Source organism: Candida orthopsilosis (genome assembly GCF_000315875.1).
Source record: "Candida orthopsilosis Co 90-125, chromosome 3 draft sequence".
In the NCBI taxonomy this organism is placed as follows: Eukaryota; Fungi; Ascomycota; class Pichiomycetes; order Serinales; family Debaryomycetaceae; genus Lodderomyces; species Lodderomyces orthopsilosis.
The window spans coordinates 1,451,638-1,471,985 of NC_018296.1; the positions used below are offsets into that span (position 1 = coordinate 1,451,638).

The 20,348-nt window shown below is 36.6% G+C and overlaps 7 protein-coding genes across 7 annotated transcripts; 3 read left to right on the forward strand and 4 right to left on the reverse strand. All coding sequences in view use genetic code 12, as the record gives it.

Moving 5' to 3' along the window:
• Positions 1–1,028: 1,028 nt before the first annotated feature.
• CORT_0C06510 (hypothetical protein) lies at positions 1,029–2,315 on the forward strand (the record flags this gene model as incomplete). The annotated part of the gene is made up of 1 exon (XM_003868880.1): positions 1,029–2,315. One exon carries the CDS (start codon positions 1,029–1,031, stop codon positions 2,313–2,315), a length of 1,287 nt encoding a protein of 428 aa, XP_003868928.1.
• A 432-nt stretch (positions 2,316–2,747) lies between these two features.
• Positions 2,748–3,734, reverse strand: CORT_0C06520 (hypothetical protein; the record flags this gene model as incomplete). The annotated part of the gene is made up of 1 exon (XM_003868881.1): positions 2,748–3,734. One exon carries the CDS (start codon positions 3,732–3,734, stop codon positions 2,748–2,750), a length of 987 nt encoding a protein of 328 aa, XP_003868929.1.
• Positions 3,735–5,861: 2,127 nt separating this feature from the next.
• Positions 5,862–7,868, forward strand: CORT_0C06530 (transcription factor; the record flags this gene model as incomplete). Its single annotated transcript, XM_003868882.1, has 1 exon — positions 5,862–7,868. The coding sequence occupies one exon, from the start codon at positions 5,862–5,864 to the stop codon at positions 7,866–7,868; it is 2,007 nt and encodes a 668-aa protein (XP_003868930.1).
• A 1,600-nt stretch (positions 7,869–9,468) lies between these two features.
• On the forward strand, positions 9,469–10,623 carry CORT_0C06540 (Gpd1 protein; the record flags this gene model as incomplete). The annotated part of the gene is made up of 1 exon (XM_003868883.1): positions 9,469–10,623. One exon carries the CDS (start codon positions 9,469–9,471, stop codon positions 10,621–10,623), a length of 1,155 nt encoding a protein of 384 aa, XP_003868931.1.
• A 214-nt stretch (positions 10,624–10,837) lies between these two features.
• Positions 10,838–13,258, reverse strand: CORT_0C06550 (Set2 protein; the record flags this gene model as incomplete). The annotated part of the gene is made up of 1 exon (XM_003868884.1): positions 10,838–13,258. One exon carries the CDS (start codon positions 13,256–13,258, stop codon positions 10,838–10,840), a length of 2,421 nt encoding a protein of 806 aa, XP_003868932.1.
• A 244-nt stretch (positions 13,259–13,502) lies between these two features.
• Positions 13,503–14,837, reverse strand: CORT_0C06560 (calmodulin-dependent protein kinase; the record flags this gene model as incomplete). The annotated part of the gene is made up of 1 exon (XM_003868885.1): positions 13,503–14,837. One exon carries the CDS (start codon positions 14,835–14,837, stop codon positions 13,503–13,505), a length of 1,335 nt encoding a protein of 444 aa, XP_003868933.1.
• A 742-nt stretch (positions 14,838–15,579) lies between these two features.
• Positions 15,580–19,950, reverse strand: CORT_0C06570 (Yor1 protein; the record flags this gene model as incomplete). The annotated part of the gene is made up of 1 exon (XM_003868886.1): positions 15,580–19,950. One exon carries the CDS (start codon positions 19,948–19,950, stop codon positions 15,580–15,582), a length of 4,371 nt encoding a protein of 1,456 aa, XP_003868934.1.
• Positions 19,951–20,348: the final 398 nt, after the last annotated feature.

Consider the following 20,348-nt stretch of genomic DNA (forward strand, 5'->3'; position numbering starts at 1 on the left):
TTGTTTTGAAGGTCATCTTACTTCCAACCAACCATGATTAACACTGTTACTGAACTAGAACTATATCCGTCACGCTAAACAGCGTTCCAATGCCTTCTATTCACTCTCTTACAATATCCCTCTACAACATTCTAGAAACATCTGGATACGGAGAATATGCATAACTCTCAATTACTAATGCCCCACTCAGTATGAAACTTTTTTTCCAATTCCCCTCCATTCCAACATAAGCGTCGTGTCTCATCATTTCTTTTTAATTATTTTGCTTAGGCTAGAATACTGTTGTTTGGATGTATTTCTATATGACAAATCACGGTCCACGGATTGTAATGCGTATTTTGAATTTCTTTTTCCTATGCAGCTGTTTCCGAAACGAAAAAAAAAATTTTCCTTTTTTTTTCTCTCTTTATCGCGTAATAGTATTTTTATTTTTTCTTATCGCTGGGTTTGGGTTGTCATGTGAGGCTATCAGCATATACTTCACCACAATTCTACACCACAATTTTCACAACATATCTAAGCTTCAGAAGACACTTTCTTCTTTCACAATTGAGTATTATTACGGCCTCGGGTTTCAGTCAATCCCTTGTTTTCAATAAAAGAAATTCTCCAGCGAAGGTGAAAATTTTTTATCAATTAACCCCTTGTGCATATATCCATTGTTCATGGAAAAATTAAATTTCTTTTTTTTTTTACCTCAGATGGTGTGTATATTAAGTACTGCATATGGCGTAAGATGACCCTAACTTAAAACTACACAAACCAAAAAAAGAAATTTAAGTTTTTTTATTTTTTATTTTATTTTTTTTTCTTTTTTCCATATTCTGTTTACAAAAATAAACATAAAAATAAAAGAAGTATAAACAGTACAAACAGTAAGAATAACATAACAAATCTTTTATTTCTGGCGTTTAAATTGAAACATCAAAACTAATGAGATATATAGATAAATGGAAATATCAAAATAAAAAAATTTAATCTCTTCCCCATCTTTTTCTTCTTCTTTTATACAATCAAATAGCTTTATAATGTCATTCTACTATTATCCAATGACTTCACACGATAACAATCATAATCACAGCCATATCAATGGTAGTATTATACCCAATTGTCCTACTCCCAACAATTTTGAGGACAAATTGCCATCATCTATGGATTCTCATGATGGGAAGAACAACAGTAACAGCAGTAGTAGTAAAGTACCAAAAAGCTTAATATCTACTCCATCTTCAGTTCATATCAAAGTACATGAACCAATTGAGTATTTTGGTCCTCATTTACCATCATACTACAGTAACAATAACAACAACAATAACAACAGCAGCAGCAACAACAACAACAACGTTGCAACCACTGGTACTAACACCACTACTTCAACTACTCCTTCTTCTTCTACTACTTCTCAACCTTTGTCACCACCATTGTCTCCATACCAAAGAAATGCAGAGTTGAATAAACCAATTCAGTTACCCCAATTCACCGACAATGAAACCAAAACTGAACATCCAAAGCCAGTACATCAACACAAACCATCATTTCTCAATAACGGTAAAGAATTCAAATTGGAAAACTTCAAGGATTATATCCTCACTGTCAATATCAAACCAACCAAGAAATACTACAATCATCAATTTGAATTTCTTGACAAGTACTCAACCAATGCATCAATTGAAAACAAAAACTATATTGCATCGTTACCAACTCGTAGGTACAAAAAGAGACTTAATTACGACTCAAATGATGAATTAACTGAAGACAACACTACAACAGTAACTAGAGGCACACGTACTAGACGTTTACCTAAATCATATGAAGATAGTGATTTGGATTCTTCTTCACTACCATCACCAAAAAAGAGACGCAGACCAAATAATACACCCGGCAATGCAACTAGTGGCAGCAGTACACCAATCCCCATCGCAATTCAACAACAAATGTTAATTGACGAATCCATACCGGACTATTCGCCCGATGCGCAAGCCACCTTACCCGCCAGCAATTCCAAATGTCTCAAGATTGAATGGAAGGGTCAACCAATGGACTTATCTCAAGATCCCAATTTGTCGAAATATCCCAATTTACATCCAGCTGAAATTGTGTTGGCTAGTATTTTGAGATTGCCAATTGCTGTCTACATGGATTCGAAAAGACGATTCTTTTTTGAAAAGGTCAACAAGATCAAACTGGGCAAGACATTTAGACGAACTGATGCACAAAAGGCATGTCGTATTGATGTCAATAAGGCGTCAAGATTATATGCTGCTTTTGAGAAAGTTGGATGGTTGGAAGATGAATTGTTTGAAAAGTATCTATAAACTGAAAGGAGATGCACTTAGTTTGATTCATTTCTGGGTAAAGGAGTACTAGAGAAAAATAGGAAAAAAAAGAAACAAAAACAAAGATAATAATTTAGACGGTTTGGGATATACTGGAACAAGAGGATTGTTAGAAAGGGATTAGATTATTACAGGGACATTACATTATACTTCAATACAAGTCATTATATTTGGGCAGAAAGATATTAAAGGGACGATTTTTACAGTTTTCAGTTTTTGGTTTAATTTAGAGAGGAAAACAGAGGTTTATATTTTAGTTTATTAGTTTTTAGAAAGTGTACAAAGTGTTGCACTATAATTTTATATTATTGGGTTTTATTGAATAAAAATCAACCTCCAAATCTTTTGAATTGTAAAAAAATACCATTGAGACCGAACTTAATTGTCTTTTTAAGTCTTGGTAAAACCTCTCTATACCCTCTCTTCATCATCTTCAATTGAGTCATTATCTTTATACATATAAAACTGGCCAAAAATAATCACATCTTCAACAATGGTCCCCAAACTACCCAATAACCAACTCATATTCAAGACAATATAGTTCCAATCTGATCTATAAAAGATAATTTGTCCAGCATAGGTTAAATTACCCAATGTTGAAAAAAGAAAGAAAAGGAGACTTAGTCCATAAACCGACTTACGTTGATAATTTTGAATGATTTGTGGGATTCGTGCACCAAGATAAAGAAATGCCGAGCAGTAGCCCATTATTTGTGGACCGAGAGCAATTATGTCGTCTTCTGGTGGTTGGATAGGATCTATTGGGTCTGTAGGGTCTGCTGGTTGTGGTGAAGAAAGTAAGAATCCAACGATTCCACATGCGACAACAAATATAATTGGCAAAATATATTTGACGAAAATAGAATGGTATTGAGGTTCTAACGCTATATCAGTCAACGTTGAACTTCTTCTTCTATGAAGCAATGGAGCTGATTCATCAAGATACTCACGTTCACCCTGACCATGCTCAGAATGCGCAGAATGCTCCACCGCATGTTCATGGCCCAAATGTTCCTGGTGATGGTGGTGGTGTTGTCCATGATGATGATGATGCTGTTGTTTCTTCTTATAAAACCTCGTATAATAAACAAACGACCAAATCATCAACGCATCAGCAACACAAAACCAAACAGCAAGAAACACAACTTCAGGTAATAAATGAGCCCAGAGAGCACCCACTAAATTGAATAAGTCACCACAAAACCATATAGTTATAAATCCAATGGCTATCCCCTCGGCCGATTTCAATCGCCATTGTTCAATTAATTGCGGCATGAGTAGGACTATCCAACATGCTAATGAGGTTGAGCCCATAACTCCACTGATTTGTGCCCGAAGTTGGCTGTGGGCTTCGGTGGTGGATGGAAGCACCGTATTGGTGAATATTAGACTTAGCATTCGGAGGGGTACTTGTTGGTTGCTCTGGTGATGTGTAATGAGGTGACGTAATGTGAGATATGAATGCTGATGATGAAGGATCCTGTGTTTGAGTAATAACCCTTTAATGAAGAAAGTTTTAAAGATGACTCGAAGAAAGAGTTTTTTTTTTTTTCGTTCTCTTCTCTCTTTCGTCGGTGGGTCCTTTGTTCCCTTTCTACTTCTTGATAATTTTTTTTGTTCGGTTGCGCTTTGTTTCTATGCAGCATACGGCCATACATCTTACAACACAGAAGAAAAAAAATTTTCTTTCCATGTTTTCTGATCTTACACCGCGGTTAACTGAAGTTTATTCTATTACTTAGTTTTGTGAAAGAGTTAGAGAATGTACATCAATACGAATCCTTGCAAAAGGAGTTTTGATTGAAAAAGCATTCCTCTGTCCTGTTTTTTTAAATTGAGGATGTGACTTGGCTAGTAATCTTCATAAAAGTTTCAAATACAAAAGCATACAAGTCGTAATCCCATTGTCAAGGATATCTATATATTATCTTTATAGACCACTTTTAGAAACAGCCATTCTTCAATTTGAACACTGTCACTGTGATCAGAGCTAGGGAGGAAGGATAAATAAAATACATATATTTAAACTTCAACTTTTTTTGCTTCAAATTTGATCAAAATAATTCAGCCCAACGTGTTTATCCACTAAATTGGTTGAGCCGCATTGGTCTGTATTTCCATATATGGTGGCATAAGTGAGATGTTGCATGTGTATAAGGCACTGCCAATGTCAGTATCCCAAAAGTTTGAAGAGGACAAATATAAAACAAAGAATACTACTAACACAACCCTAACGAGCCTCAATCTTTAGATTCTTTAATTCCTATAGTTTACAGGTAGTTAAGCTCAATAGTTCTCAATTACTCATGAAATACCTTGTAATGAATCACTGGTATACCTAAGTGGTTCTTGTGTTTATTATTCTTTCCTCAGTACATGCGCCACAAACATAACTGTGACAGGAATATAGAGACGGATCTGAGAACAGAGTTGGTACAAAAGGTTTCGTACATAGTCTGTAACAGTAAAGAAAAAGGCTTAATTCGATACGTAGGACATAAAATTCAAAATGACACTAGAGTAGGGGTGATTATTACTCTAAACCATAGGTCACGTGCAAAATGTCAATATTTTAATTGCACTCAAATTGCGTTTAATTCTTTTTCCAAAGGCAATTGTCAACACGTTTGATTCTTATATATGGCCATATAAACGAAATTTTCTTTACAGTAGCAACTATGACATCATTGAAATAATAGAACAGTTGCACCATAACTCTTCACAAGTTGTGAATTCTTCATTCTTTAGGCGTGTCTTTTGCATACATATATGGTAATATATGGTAATATACATAGCATATAAATAGCATGTACATAGTATGTACATGACATACACAAATTTCAAAACGCCAAAAAAAATAAAAAAAAATATTCAAAAAAATTTAAAAAGTGAACCACACTTTTTTGTTTAAATTTGCCATTTTAGTACAAAATATACTAATACAACTATCAAAGTTATGAAAGAGACCTAATAGTCAGTATTATATCTTATAGGTTTCCATCTCTACATCATAACTATCACACACAGGTATGTACACCCAAAACCTAACTGCCATTTATCGTATAAGACATCGGCCATTATTGAAATGAAATTGTCTTTATAAACTAAAATTGAAAAATTTTTCAATATCGTCCACATGTGTGTAAAAATAGTGGCAACAAATGCATCAAAAGAGTGCCGTACAATACAATCGAATATATGAGCTCATGCTGACCGTGGCAAAGAGAGAATAATGGATGCAAATTGTTTGGGGGGGGGGGGGGAGGGAACTAATGCCAAACGGGGGTGTTCACACAAAAGAGAAAATCACGTCAAACTGTGGCTCCAGCTTCAAATGATTCCAAGGAATATTTTTTGTACCAAATCGAAACTATGGAATTTCACAAGGAGGATACATAAAGGAACCATGTGTACCAGTATTGGGTGTTGTTAGATATCTTCAAAGTCTATAACACTACATGTATAATTTTAAAGTGATTCATTTGTGAATAGTTAAACACCAAAAGGTTGGGCATCGATGCTTATATGAATAATCAAAATCAACAGGACAATAGTAATACTAACTATTATCAAGAACAACAACAAAGACAGCAACAGCAACAGCAGCAACAACAAAGGCAACAGCAGCAACAACAAAGGCAACAGCAGCAACAACAGCAATATCAACAGCAATATCAACAGCAATATCAACAGCAACAGCAACGCATACCCATTCCACGATTAAACAGTTATTCTAAACGTCATCAAACACTTGTATTACCATCTACTCGAGTTAACAATAGTGAACTTGCCAGAGCTCCATTAATTTTACCATCCCAAGCTGCTCCTAGTCCTGCAAATAGTTCAAATACACGTATCAGCCAACAACAACAACGACCATCTTCGCGATACCAGGACTTATCAAGGCAACAACAACACCAGCCACAGTTACATCCACAATTACACTCTCAACTAGCTTCTCCGTTTGTTAGACAACACCTATCTCAATCACCTATACAGTCACCACATTCACCACGTGTATACCCTAATCAAGACCAAAACCAGCAATTTAAAAGGAAAATGAGCTATACTATGTTTTCACCGAACCCTGCGAGTCCTTTGTACCCTAGTACATCATCACAATCGAACAGCAATAATAGAGGTGGTAACAACAACAGTGCATCGTCACCAACTACAAAGAAGTTGAAAACAGACGATTATTTATTTGGTACTTCACATGGGTCCCCATTAGCTACTTCGCCATTACCCACGTCTGCTGCATTACAACCAAACATCAGCTATACCAGGCGATCAAATACACTAAACGCAACAGCCAAACCTACTGCTGCCGCTAACATTGCATCTATTAAAAAGGAGAAAACCCCTGAAAATGAAAACGAGGATCAACGATTCCTAAGGTTAGCTCGAGATGCATTGGTTGCCACTGCCCAAGGTATTAACCAAAATAATCGTGAAGTTGTTGATCCAACAATTCTGGATTTATTAACAAGATTACAGTATGCTTCTTCACCTCATGGAAACCCCATTTCTAAACTGGAAGGATTAGAAGCCAATGATGCAGGACAATTGAACATCCAAGGGTTTTATCAACTGTTTCCTAACTTGAGTAACAATGTATTTGCCACAGGTGGTGACGTCACTACGACTGACGATGCTAAACAAACTAGTATTACAAGTAGTAGTCAGGAACACGGAAGAGGTGTGACAAGTAAATACAATCCTGCTGGTAATGAACTGGGATGGAATTTCTTGATCGGGGAACCGCTACAATTGAAAAGTGATGCCGAACGACAAAGGGAAAGTAAAAACTACTCCCATAATAGTAATAGACCTACTGGTCGCGCTTCATCAATCACATCTTTGCTTAATGATACACCACTGCCAATACATCCAATTTCTTTAGCTACGTCAGCCAATCAAGCATTACTGCAAAAGAAACGACCACCAACAACTAAAACCACCAGAAACACCAAGAAAACCAAAACAACAACATCATCCCCCGCTTTCAAAGATCAAGCACGTAAGTTTCTTTGTGATAAATGCTCAATGACATTTCGTCGATCTTCCGATTTGAAACGACATGCAAAGCAACATCTTAGTATTCCGGCTAATATATGTCAATATTGCGGTAAAGGTTTTGCTAGAAAAGATGCATTAAAAAGACATATGGGAACTTTAACATGTAAGAGAAATGCAACAAAGAAGTTGTATGTTGATAATTTGGCATTTTTGAATAATGGAGGAGGACGAGGAAGTAATGGTGGAGAAGGAGAGGAGGAAGAAGAAGAAGACGAAGAAGACGAAGACGAAGACGATGATAGCGAGAATGATGATGATGATGATGATGATGATGATGATGATGATGATGATAATGATGAGGAAGAAAGCGATCGAAAAGGAAATAATCGAAAGAAGAGTAAGTTTGGGAACAACCACGATGACGAAGATGACGATGATGAGGAAGAGGAAGATGATGACAAGAAACCAAAGTTTCCCACTTTCGGTTATCAAAAGGGTAATTGGAAGGTGTAAGCCATTTCATAGGTTGATTTATTCATTTTGCAACTATTTGAGAGAATCTCAATAGTTATTTACTCTGTACTACTATTTACAAACACATATTTGCATTTTGGATAATATTCGTAATACCTTTTTGCGTAGGTTGCGAGTGTTTTACCCCACTCTGGAGTATTTAGAATTAAACGGTTTTATTTGTAATATTATAGAAACGATATGACGTCAAATTTGTTTAAACTTAAATAAAAATTTTGTATTGGTCTTTTTAGCACCCTCGGATCAAAGGAGAGGGTCGGAATAATAACTTTTGTGTTTTCTTTCAACAAATTCTTTTTTAATTTTTCATGTGCTTGAATCATTTTGAGGTTTTTTCCGAGGTAGAAAGATATTTGATGCGAAGGAGGTAGGAAAAGTGCACTGACATACTATAAATAATTGGCGGTGGTGTGAGTTGATCCAGTTTGAATATAAAGCTGATTGGCAGTTGTAGTGTTTCTGTAGCGTATCAACGGTGTGTGAATTGTGTCTTTAAGATCGCACGAGCGGGTCGGCAGAAAAAAATAGAATTACGACTCAATCGATTTTGACTCAGGTCGACAGAATTCTAAATTGCATTGTTTCGTTTGTGCGGCTTTTCGGCTGCCGACAACGGTGATACCTTGTGGTACCCAGGTACGACTTCTACTTTTACATCTATGACGAAAACAGAGGTGAATCTCACGAGACATCCAGGAGGATTGTGTGCACATGCAGTGGGAGTGATACGACCGCGTAATGCATATTGAATCACTGATGGTTGCATTCTCGCATAAAGGACCAAATGACTTGTGCGTTAAACGCATCTTGTTTGTCACTCTTTATATATATCCTCGGTTCACAAATCTCCCTTACCTGCATATACACACCTAACGCTTTGAAAAGTTAACGGTTTTAAAAGGTATTAGATAACACAAAGATCTCATGTCTACCAGATTTAGAGATTTCGCAGTGCATTTGTTACATAGACAAGACTAAGTAATCCATAACATGACAATAGAAAGGATGGAAAAGTTCCGCAAAGCAGACGGAGTGTGGAATACGTCGTTGTTCACAATTGTGTTTACTTGTAAATGTGATTGATACTCTTCCTTTACCCCAACTTTCACTTTTACAACGTTTGAATTCTCTACTTCCACTCCCCTCCCCAATTCTACCATATTGAATCTGCTACTTAAATAGGAGGACCCAACAGAATTTATTGAATTGCTTAATTTGCTTTTTCTTCTAAAAAAATTAGACGCCCAAAAACTTTAAACACTAAAAAAATTGGCATATCTGCATGAAATGAATTTCTTTTTTTAATTCGAAAAAAGTATATACCCGACAGAGGAAATTTATCACAATACAAATACAATATAAGATCCCCCATTAAGAGCTCAAACACAATAGAGACTTAGTCAAAGCTTTTCACTGTGGATCATTTATATACAATCGCATTTTCTCCAAAAACAATTAAGAAGATATTTTTTCCAAGTTGTTTAAACAGATCAAGAAACTAATCCCTACTACCATTCAAAGTATACATAAACCATTACTTCACTATAGAATTATTCGTCCCACAATACCCATTAGAAATATGTCATCAGCTCAATCTAGATTATCACAAGTTGCCAACATTTTAAGTCCAACCAAGGCTCCACATTCTCATAAATCACTTACACCAGACCATCCTTTCAAAATTGCAGTTATCGGTTCCGGAAACTGGGGTACCACCATTGCCAAAGTATTAGCTGAAAACGCTCTTGCTAGACCTCATTTGTTTAGTCATTATGTTAAAATGTGGGTTTTTCAAGAACAAATTGATGGTAAAAACTTGACCGATATTATTAATATCCAAAATGTCAATATCAAGTATTTGCCAGGAGTTAAATTACCTTCGAACTTGGTTGCTGAACCAAGTTTATTGAAAACTGTTGAAGGTGCGGATTTGATTGTTTTCAACTTACCTCATCAATTTTTGCCTAAAATCTTGGCTCAATTGAAAGGTCACGTTCCACCAACAGCAAGAGCAATTTCATGTTTGAAGGGATTGGAAGTCAACAAAGAAGGTTGTAAATTACTCAGTACATACATCACTGAAGAATTGGGAATTGTATGTGGTGCTTTATCAGGAGCTAATTTGGCTCCCGAAGTTGCCAGAGGTAAATGGTCAGAAACCACCATTGCTTACACCTTACCTAAGGATTACCGTGGTGCTGGTAAAGATATCGATGAATTCGTTTTGAAGGCTGCTTTCCATAGACCTTATTTCCATGTCAATGTCATTGAAGATGTTGCTGGTGTTTCCGTTGCTGGTGCATTGAAAAATGTCGTTGCGTTAGCTGTTGGATTCGTTGAAGGTTTAGGATGGGGTGATAATGCTAAATCTGCCATTATGAGAGTTGGATTATTAGAGACTATTAAATTTTCCGAAATGTTCTTCCCAGAATCTAAGGCATCCACATTCACCGCTGAATCAGCCGGTGTTGCTGATTTGATCACCACTTGTTCTGGAGGTAGAAATGTCAAGGTTGGTAGATACATGGCCCAAACTGGTGCTTCTGCAGAAGTTGCCGAAAAGAAATTGTTAAATGGACAAAGTTCACAAGGTATTGTTACTGCCAAAGAAGTTCATGAGTTGTTGGAAAATACTGATAAATTAGATGAATTCCCCCTCTTTGAAGCTACATATCAAATCATTTATGGATCGGAATCAATTGAAAACTTGCCTCATCTATTGAACTCTGATTAGGGAGGTAGATTGTGTTGTGTGATGCATTTGGGAAGACCCTGGGGTCTTTGTCTTGTTTATTTAACGTTTTAGGCTGTACTTTTTTTTAAAGCATGCCACTTCAAAGCTAATAGAATTTTGTACATTAGATAATATTCAACAGATATAGAGATTACAAGTGTAACAGAGTGTAAGCGCGACTGAATCTAAGTTGTATTACCACATAAAACGACATCTATACACCACTATCAAGCTTTACTTTCTTATTTTCTTCGCTTTCTACTTCACCATTAGTGTCAATATTCAGGAGGCTAACATTCAGGTCAATTCCTCTACTCTCTTCTCGAGAAGTAGCATTCGCTTCATCTTCACCCAACTTCCTTTTGCCGTGATGTTTGCTCCTATACTTGGACAAAAATTTATCCATATATGTATCGGAATACTCCTTCAATTTTTTCAATTTGTGCTTATCCAATTCCTTTGATGAAGACGGCGGTACACCTTTGTGGGCTTCTCGGGATGCCAAATTATTGACAATCTCTTTAGCACATCCCTTAACGTTATCTTTACCAATTTCTTCAACGTATGATTTAAGTAAATTGGGTACATGTTTAGCCATGATGTGCTTCCATTGTGCTTCAAGTGATGTTTCTTTGACTTCCTTTTTTTTATGTTGATGGCTCGAGGATTTATGTTTGGATTCTTTACTGACTCTAGCATCATCGTCCAAAGCCGCTGTACCTTTTCCTTCATGCAGTTTAGTTCTCCCATGTCTATGTTTATGCTCATGTTTGTGTTTATGCTTGCTTTTCTTTTCTGGCTCAGGAGTTGACTTAACTGATTGAGCTTGTTCAATCAATTCTCTCAATTTGCGCTCCTTATTCAACAATTCCTGCGCTCTGGATTCTCTTTCTCGTCTTTCCTTTTCTTCCTCACGTCTAGCAATTTCCTCTTCAATGTTATTATTACGTGATGGTGGACCGTTTTGATATTGACTGGAGTGCGAGGTTTGAGGCTGTTGATTAATCATACTGCTGGGCCCAGTGGGGAGTTTGGGTCGCGTTGGTATAGATACACCTGGTTTATCCCATGTGGTTTCTCGTGTCAAAACATTGTAATAATAATATTTTTGAGTATTGGGATCAAATTGAGCCTGCCAATTTTCAGGTAATCCAAAATTAGGAACAGAAGCTGGTCCCTTAGGAAGAGTTGCTGAGTATACTTGTGATACATTAGTTGAATACTGAGCAAAATTCAGCTGATCATGATTTATAACACCGGATGTGTTACCGTTCAGGTGCTCGGGTGATCTTGAAACCCTGCCATATGACTCCATTAAAGATTTGTCAGATGCTTGGGTCTTTGGAATTCGATAAGCCATTTCCAACACAGACCATTGTGCTAACAAGTCGGAAGCTAATTGCCTAATCTCCTCATTAGTTGAATTAGCTTCTATCTCCTTCACAACATCTTCAATTTGAGAAGATGAAATTTTGTTTTTGGTCATTGCTGGCCATTTGGATAAAATCTCTAAAATCATTTTTATCAAATCTTCATCTTCAACGCCTTGCAAAACACCTGATAATGTCTTATAACCATGCAACTTTACCATTAGTGAATTCACAGTTGGATCATCCGTCATATGCATTCGCATAATCAATTTTCTAGTAATCAGCACCTGTTGCGATTTGAGCAAAGCTGCCATAACCTTCGACACATCAGCATCTTGCATAGGCTCCACTTCCAAACTTTGAACAAACATTTCATTTATGGTTGAGTCATCCTTTTGTTGATCAGCCCTTACATGTTTGTTCTCCTTCAACCATGCCTTTTCCATTCTTGAAGTAACACCGAGTGCTTCTGCAATACCTTCAGGCAATAACAAAGCAGCATCAGTTTGTTTCTTTCCACCCATAAACTTAATACAATTGGGCTCTCCACAATAGCATGGTTGTGATTGGGCACCATATCTATCTACATTATAATCAAAAGTGATCTCTTCACCTTTAGCGATTTTTCTTTTGGCAAAAATTCCCATTCGTAATTTATCACCAACCACCCATTTATCAACAAATGCATTTGGGTTACATGAATGATTTACAAATCTAGCAAGTGATCCTTTCTCCGTGGCGTCAATAAATGCATCTGGTTTCAACATCATGAAGTAAAAATGCTTATAGTTTTTCACATCGTATTCAATCATTCTTTGACGAAATGCTCCTTCATCAATCACTTCTCCAATGTATTCATATATAAATTGTCCTTCAGAAATGGGCTTGTTTGCTTTCAATCCATAACCTTTAAGCTCAGTTTGGAAAACAGATACATCAGCATATTGTCGTTTTTGAAAACGTTGATTTTGACAGTCATCTCCACACAAACAATGTCGATTAGTGCATTCAACTGAAGTGAGTCTATTTATACAGTTGGAATCCTCGCCACATGCCAAGTTCTTTTCCTGTTCTCCATCCCACTCTTCTTCACAATCACATGTCATATACTCAGGTCGTTTGTTGTTTGAAGGTGCCGCAATCAGTTTCAGTTGGTAGGTTGAAATTTGCAAGTTTTGAAATTTTGTCAACGCCTCCTCTGTTTTATCCTCAACATCGAGGAATAAGGGCGAAGCATAGTCGCTATTCTTTGTGTTTCCATTCATTCAGAGATCTAGTGGCGTGAGACTGGGTGACAGGATTTTATACGAGTTTGGCCAGGTTTTTTGAGTATTTTTATTTTCAGCTGGCTCGAGATTCCGTGCGTAAAGAAATTTTTCTTGTGACCTGATACTGCCAACCTCAACGAGCAAAAACGAGCAGTCTTGTTTGAAGTTCCAAGCGTGCATATTCTCCACCCTTCATCAACTCCTATTCTCACAGTAATATTAAAGTATACATTATACACATTCAGTCTTTGTCTTTGTAGCTTTCTACCCTCTCCTTGTTTTTTGAAGCAGCATGAACTAATTGTACAAATGCATTACCAGCAGCCGTTGTCTTTGGCGCATTGTCCTTCGGCTTAGGAGTGGTATCAGATAACGAAACCTTTGATCGATCTGCATCTCCTTCAGCTACCTTCAACGAGTCATTAAACTTTTTCCAATTACTCAAAGCCGAGCCCTGGGTCGAATCCCCATCTGTCTTTTTAGTCAGCTCTCTCAGCAAATCTCCATTGGCGTTGAACATGTTAATCTCTGTTGGATCATCATCCTCTTCGGTTTGCATTTCCTTCAATTTATTGATTCTGTTGTGTAATTTAACAAGTTCAATAGCTTGTCTGAATTTGGCCTTGGCATCGAAACGCTCCTTCAATTGTGGCAACAAATCAGCATCGGTATGTTTCTTAGCAATAGATACAATCCATGGATCATTCAATAGCTCAGTTGCTGTGGGTCTATTATCAGGATTATACTGTAACGTTTTGATGATAAATCTACGAGCATCTTTAGAAACATCTCTCCAGTAATCAGCATGGAAAATGACAGCGTTATTATGCTTCACCTCATTTATGAAATCAGTAACGTTTTCTGATCTGAATGGTGAATAACCACAAAGAATGGTGTAAGTGACAACTCCCAAGGACCAAATATCGCATGATTTACCATGTCCAGTTCCTAATATAACTTCTGGTGCTGCATATCCAAAGGACCCAGCTGATGACATCAACTTCTCACTTGAGTTTTGTAATCGTTTAGCAATACCAAAATCTGCCAACACGATCTGACTGTCTGTCTCTGGGGTCAAGTATAACACATTTTCCGGCTTAATATCGCGATGAACAATATCACGTTCATGCAAGTATTGCAAAGCTTCCAACATTTGAATTATAACCAACGAAGCATCATGTTCAGTGAATCTACCTTGTTGCACAATTCGATCAAATAATTCACCACCGGTGGCCAATTGTGTTGCAATATAAAATTTATCTTTGCTTTCAAACCAATCTCTAAATCCAACAATGTGGGGGTTATGTAACTCTTCAAGCAATTTAATCTCCTCCAACACCATTGCTTCGTTTCCCTTTAATGCTTTCTTTAATATAATCTTCATTGCTACATCTTCTCCGGTGACGTTATTCCTGGCATACCTCACAATACCAAATGAGCCGGCGCCCAATGTTTTACCAAATGTGTAGTTTTGCTTATGGGAATAGGAAGCAGGTTGACCAATGATTTTGTTGACAAAGTTTTTGAGGTGACTTCCCTCAGCTTGAGCCTCTGAGCTTTTTATTGACGCAGTCATTGATGTAATGAATCAATTGTTTAAAGTGATGATGTGAATGAATATAGTTTGTAACCCAGGGTTCTCTAAGAAATTTCTTGCTGTGTATGTTTGATGAAATTCAAAAAAGTTGCAGTTACGGAATTACGCACCACAAAAATAATAAAAATTTCTTTGGTCTATTTAATAATGAATGACACACTGACTTAGTATTGATATGACCTTTGATGTGAGAAGTAGCTCTCTGTATTTATATATCATCATCTGCATTTAGGCAAGTTTAGCTATATAGCATCTGGACTAAATATAAAACCATTTGCGCTCTGCACAGCCTTCACTTTGACTCATTTTATGACATTTCAACCATGGCTGAGCTTTGTGACATTTCACACACGGCACCAAACTCTATAATTAGAAGCACATTATCATTTATTCTTCTTACACACAAGTGAGACAGTCACAGGTTTTTCATTGTCAAACACTTCCATATGCCAAGAAAAGGCTAACATCAGGCCAAACTACGATGATCTTCTCTTAATTTCCCAAAGTCAAAGCCACCGAAAATGGCTTTTAATCGGATCCGACATTAAACCGGTGATTTTCCAATTCTTTGGTGACAAAGTTATCACCAGGAAAATCTAGACTCATACCCTATTCAAACACTTTCAGACCTATTAAATAGCCTTTAATTTATTTTAAATTATATATATAATCGAATCATAAATAAATAGTATATATTTTATCAAACCTCTCACAACTTTTTTCAAAACTTTGTTGAATTTGAAAAATCTTGTTCAGTAACATTTGACCGCTCACACATTTGTTGGAATATAGTTCCCTTTGAATTAAACAAATTCCAGGGCGTGTCAAATTCTTTAACTTCACCCTTATCCAATACCAAGATTCGATCATAATTGATAATCGTTTTCAAACGATGAGCAATACATAAAATGGTACAATCTCTAAACTCACGAATAATTGTTTCTTGGATTTTGGAATCGGTTTCATAATCAACTGATGACGTAGCTTCATCTAATATGAGGATTTTAGAATCACGAACCAAAGCACGGGCAAAAGCAATTAATTGCCTTTCACCAAGTGAAAAGTTGGAACCTTCATCTTCAACTGCCTGGTCTAAATGGAATTTATGCAATGTCAATGAATCGGGAGTAACTGCTTTTTCTGTTGATTTTTCGGTGATGGACGAAGTTGGTTTGGCACTGGCTTTTGTTTGTTTCTTAACTGATTCCAATCTTGATTCTTCAATTAATCCTGTTCTTCTCAATGCATCCCATAATCGAACATCATCATGTTCATTAAATGGATCCAAGTTGGTTCTAATTGTACCTCTAAACAAAACTGGATCTTGTGGAATGATTGACAACTTTGACCTCAAATCTTTCAATCCTAACTTAGATATATCAATTCCATCGATTTCAATCTTTCCTGAATCCAACTCAGATAATCTGTACAATGCTGTCATTATTGATGATTTACCAGCACCAGTTCTACCGCAAATACCAATTTTTTCAATAGGTTTAATAGTAAAGTTCAAATCCTTTAAAACCAAAGGCAAACCGGGTCTATATGCTAATGATGCATGATCAAATGTAATACTACCTTGTGTGGGCCAGTCTGGAGGTGGGGCATTTTCAGTAATAACGTATGGCGCTTCAACTGGTAAGCTTGTTGCATATGAGTTCAATCTTTCGGCGGAGTTCATTTCGTTTTCGACTTGAGTGAAAGTTCTAATAAGCATGGACAATTGACCTGCAATTTGCAAGACATATGACAAAATTAAACCAACAGCACTGGCACTCACATCAAACACACGATTAACACAAAGTAAAGCAATCAACAAGGCAAATAATGTAGCCACAAAGTCCATGTGAATGGCTAACCATCGTTGATTTGCAATGGTAATATAGTATGCTTCATTCATTCGATCAATCAAGTAGTTATTCTTGTCAATAAATCTTTCGGTAACCTTGTATGCTTTAATTGTTGCCATACCACTCAAAGTTTCGTTAAAGTTATTATAAACAAGAGACCTTTGTACTGCTTCCAAACGTTTAATCTCACGAGCAGATGCTTGATAGTAATCAGCAATGGAAACAAACAACATCCCCAAAAATGGAACAGCAATAGCAAACCATGGCAAATAGATAATACACAAGATGATGACACCAATAATATTTGCAAATACATATAAAAAGAATCTCAATTGATCACCAATTTCATTATCCAAAACATCAGTATCTTTTGTGAAACGATTCAAAATACGTCCCATTGGAGTAGTATCCATAAATGACATTGGAGCATGCAAAACTTTGCGAACAGCAAGAACATTCATTTGTACTGAGGCAGTATTGGTGATGTAAACCAATATAATGAATTCACAAGTCAATAAAATAAACGACAAGAACGTAAACATGATGTAGATACCAATGTAGAACTTGTTTGGTCTATCGAATTTGTATTCTGTCCAAAAGGATAACCACGTGTTTGTGAAAATTTGACTGAATGTGGCAACCACTATAAAGAAAAGCAAAAGCGGAAGCATTACCCATGGGGTAAATTTACCTGATCCTAACTCAAAGTACCTGGCATAGATTTTTTTACTGATGGCATTAACAGCACGTTCCTCGTCACCAATTAATTTACCATCTGCTTCGTCATCCAAGTTGTATTCATGGTGACGACCTTCTTCATCGTCATCTTCATCGTCATCAGGGAAGGCACCCACAGTAGTAGCAGTTCGTGTAGACCGACGTGTTAATTGACGTTCAATATTACGCTTATCTTCTTCAATCAATTCTTCTTCTGCATACTCTTCCAAATTCTCTTCATTCTCTTCATCTTTGGATTCACTATTAAATGCCATCAATTTACCAAATCCGGGGTTTCTTTCCTTCAATTCTTCAAACTTTCCAATATCAATAGACCCATCTCCATTTAAGAAAATCACTCGATCAGCAGATCCAATCAAAGATAATTGATGAGTTGCCAAAACTCTAGTCTTGTCTTTCAACAAATCCAAAAGACAACTGTTCATGATATGTTTACCAACACGAGCGTCAACGGCACTTAATATATCGTCCAAGAGAATGATATCTTTATCGGCGTAAACAGCACGAGCAAGATTAATTCTAGCCTTTTGACCACCGGATAAAGTAATACCTCGTTCACCAATTTCAGTCCTATCACCTGCTGGCAACAACTCCAAATCAGCTTCCAAAGAGCATGCATAGATAACCCTCTTGTATTTTTCCTCGTCAAATTCTGATCCAAAAATGATGTTTTCTTTAACTGTTGAGTTTTGCACCCATGGGTATCCACAGAGTAACAACGACCCATTTACATTAACAGTTCCGCTAATACGTTTCATAAATCCAGACATCGCCGAAAGTAATGATGACTTACCTGTACCAATCAAACCGGTAATGACGACAAACTCACCTTTCTTGATCTTGAAATCAATATTCTTCAAACCTTCAAAGTGGGCATCCTCTTCAGACGCGACGTCAGTGGATGACAAGCCATCTAAACCTTTAGATGAAGAAGACTCACTGTCCTGTATATCCAAGGTAACACTTTCCTCAGATTTCCTCTTTTTACTATCCTTTTTCTTCTTGGAGGCTTTGCCATCTTTCTCCTCTTCATCTTCAAACACTTCCCACTCAAATGAAGCATTTTCAATATCAATCGACAAGGATTCCTTATCCATCCATTCTTGAACATCAGGTGGAGCTTCAATGGCATTTTCCTGCGGATTGATTTCGCTCTGTGACATGAAATCACCAACACGAGAGATACCCATAAACGCATCTGCACCAGTGGCCAAAGCCATTGGTAGCAAAAAGACTTGCTGTGTTAAAGTATTATAAAGAGAAAGTGAGGAAAAGATGGATGCTGGATCTCTTCTTCCACTGGAAATAGCGTAAAGTACCAAAAATGCTGTCATTGATGCAAACAAGGTCAAAGACATGGCAAATGAAGTAACAATATTTCGAAGAACTTGCATACGATAAATAATCTTCATTTCCTTCTTTCTAATGTCTGAGATGTTCTTGTGATATGGTGGTTCCCACGAGTAAAATTTAATAACTTTTAAATTGTTTAATGCCTCCTTCATGTAGTTTACTCTTGAATCGGTATACGTATTAGCCTTCTTTCTATAGGCAAATAACTTTCCTGTTGAAAAAGCAATACCAACCATAAACACAAGCAAAATTCCCACACCGACTAAGGATGCAACGCCAATATTCACCACTAAAATGGCAATTGCAATGGCAATTGGTATAGGAAACACAATAATAAATGGTTGGAAACCCAATGCAAAATCGATTCTCGATAAATCTGTTCCCAACATGGAAGTGATCTTACCCACTGAATATTTGTGTTTGGCTTCAGCACTAAGTTTAAATGATTTATCCAAAAGCGCCTTCGTCAATACCGCTTTAGCTTGAGCACCAGTAATCATTGAACGGTAGAAAAAATGGTTGATCAACACACCAATAATGAATACCATTGCTGTTGTTCCGAATGAATAGCCAAGACCCTTTCCAATTCCTGGCTCTGAACCAAAAGCCTTCAACTCGACATATTTAATCAATTTCTTACTCAATAATGGTAAAGTTGTTTGACCAGCATTACTCAATGCTAAACATACACAAGCCCAAGTATATTGCCATTTGAAAGTCTTGGCCAATGCCCATACTGTTAAAAACTTATTCAATTGAAAATCCTTCAAATCTTCCTCAGGATCAACAGATGTCGTTTCAGGAGTTTCGTTTCGCTCAGCACATTTCTCAGCAATGTGTTTCTGTCTAGCACGATCAATATCATGTGTCATGTATCTGTAAAAATCATCTGCCATTTTTTGTACTTTTATGTCATCAGTCAAATAAAATAAATCATCTGGTTGTAAAGTTCTTTGATACCCAGTTTTCATCACTGGAGACAACCACCAAAAGAAAATTTGCTTGATAAAGTTAGCTCTGGACCCAGGATATGGTTTCCTTTCTTGTTGTGTAGGTACAGGCGGCACCTTCTTGGACATTAGAAAACTCAAGAGTCTCTTTTGCCTTTCCGTCAGTAGTTGGTTTGATTCTAATGCAGATGGCGATGACATGATTATGTGTCCTATAAGTTAAATGCAAGTGAATAAAGAAAGGGTATGAAATGAATGTAACAAATGAACTTTTATCCAAAGTAATTAAAAGAACGGCAAACGAATGAAGTGGCTGATCTATTGGTATATATACGTTAATTGCACTTGAAATTTTATAATCATTTGCTTTTACTTCTTATATTTTATTAAAAAAAAAATTAATTCCATGTCTCATATATTCTAAAAACCTTATATTAGCATACACACACATTCACAATAGAACAAAGAAAGTATCTATACCGGGTTTGTAATATTGCCCACACAAACACGGAATTCAGCCCCAATTAGGAAACACAACTCAGAAATGCGACGTATATATATGTATATGGGATGCGTTTTAAAACAACCAATTATTAAGA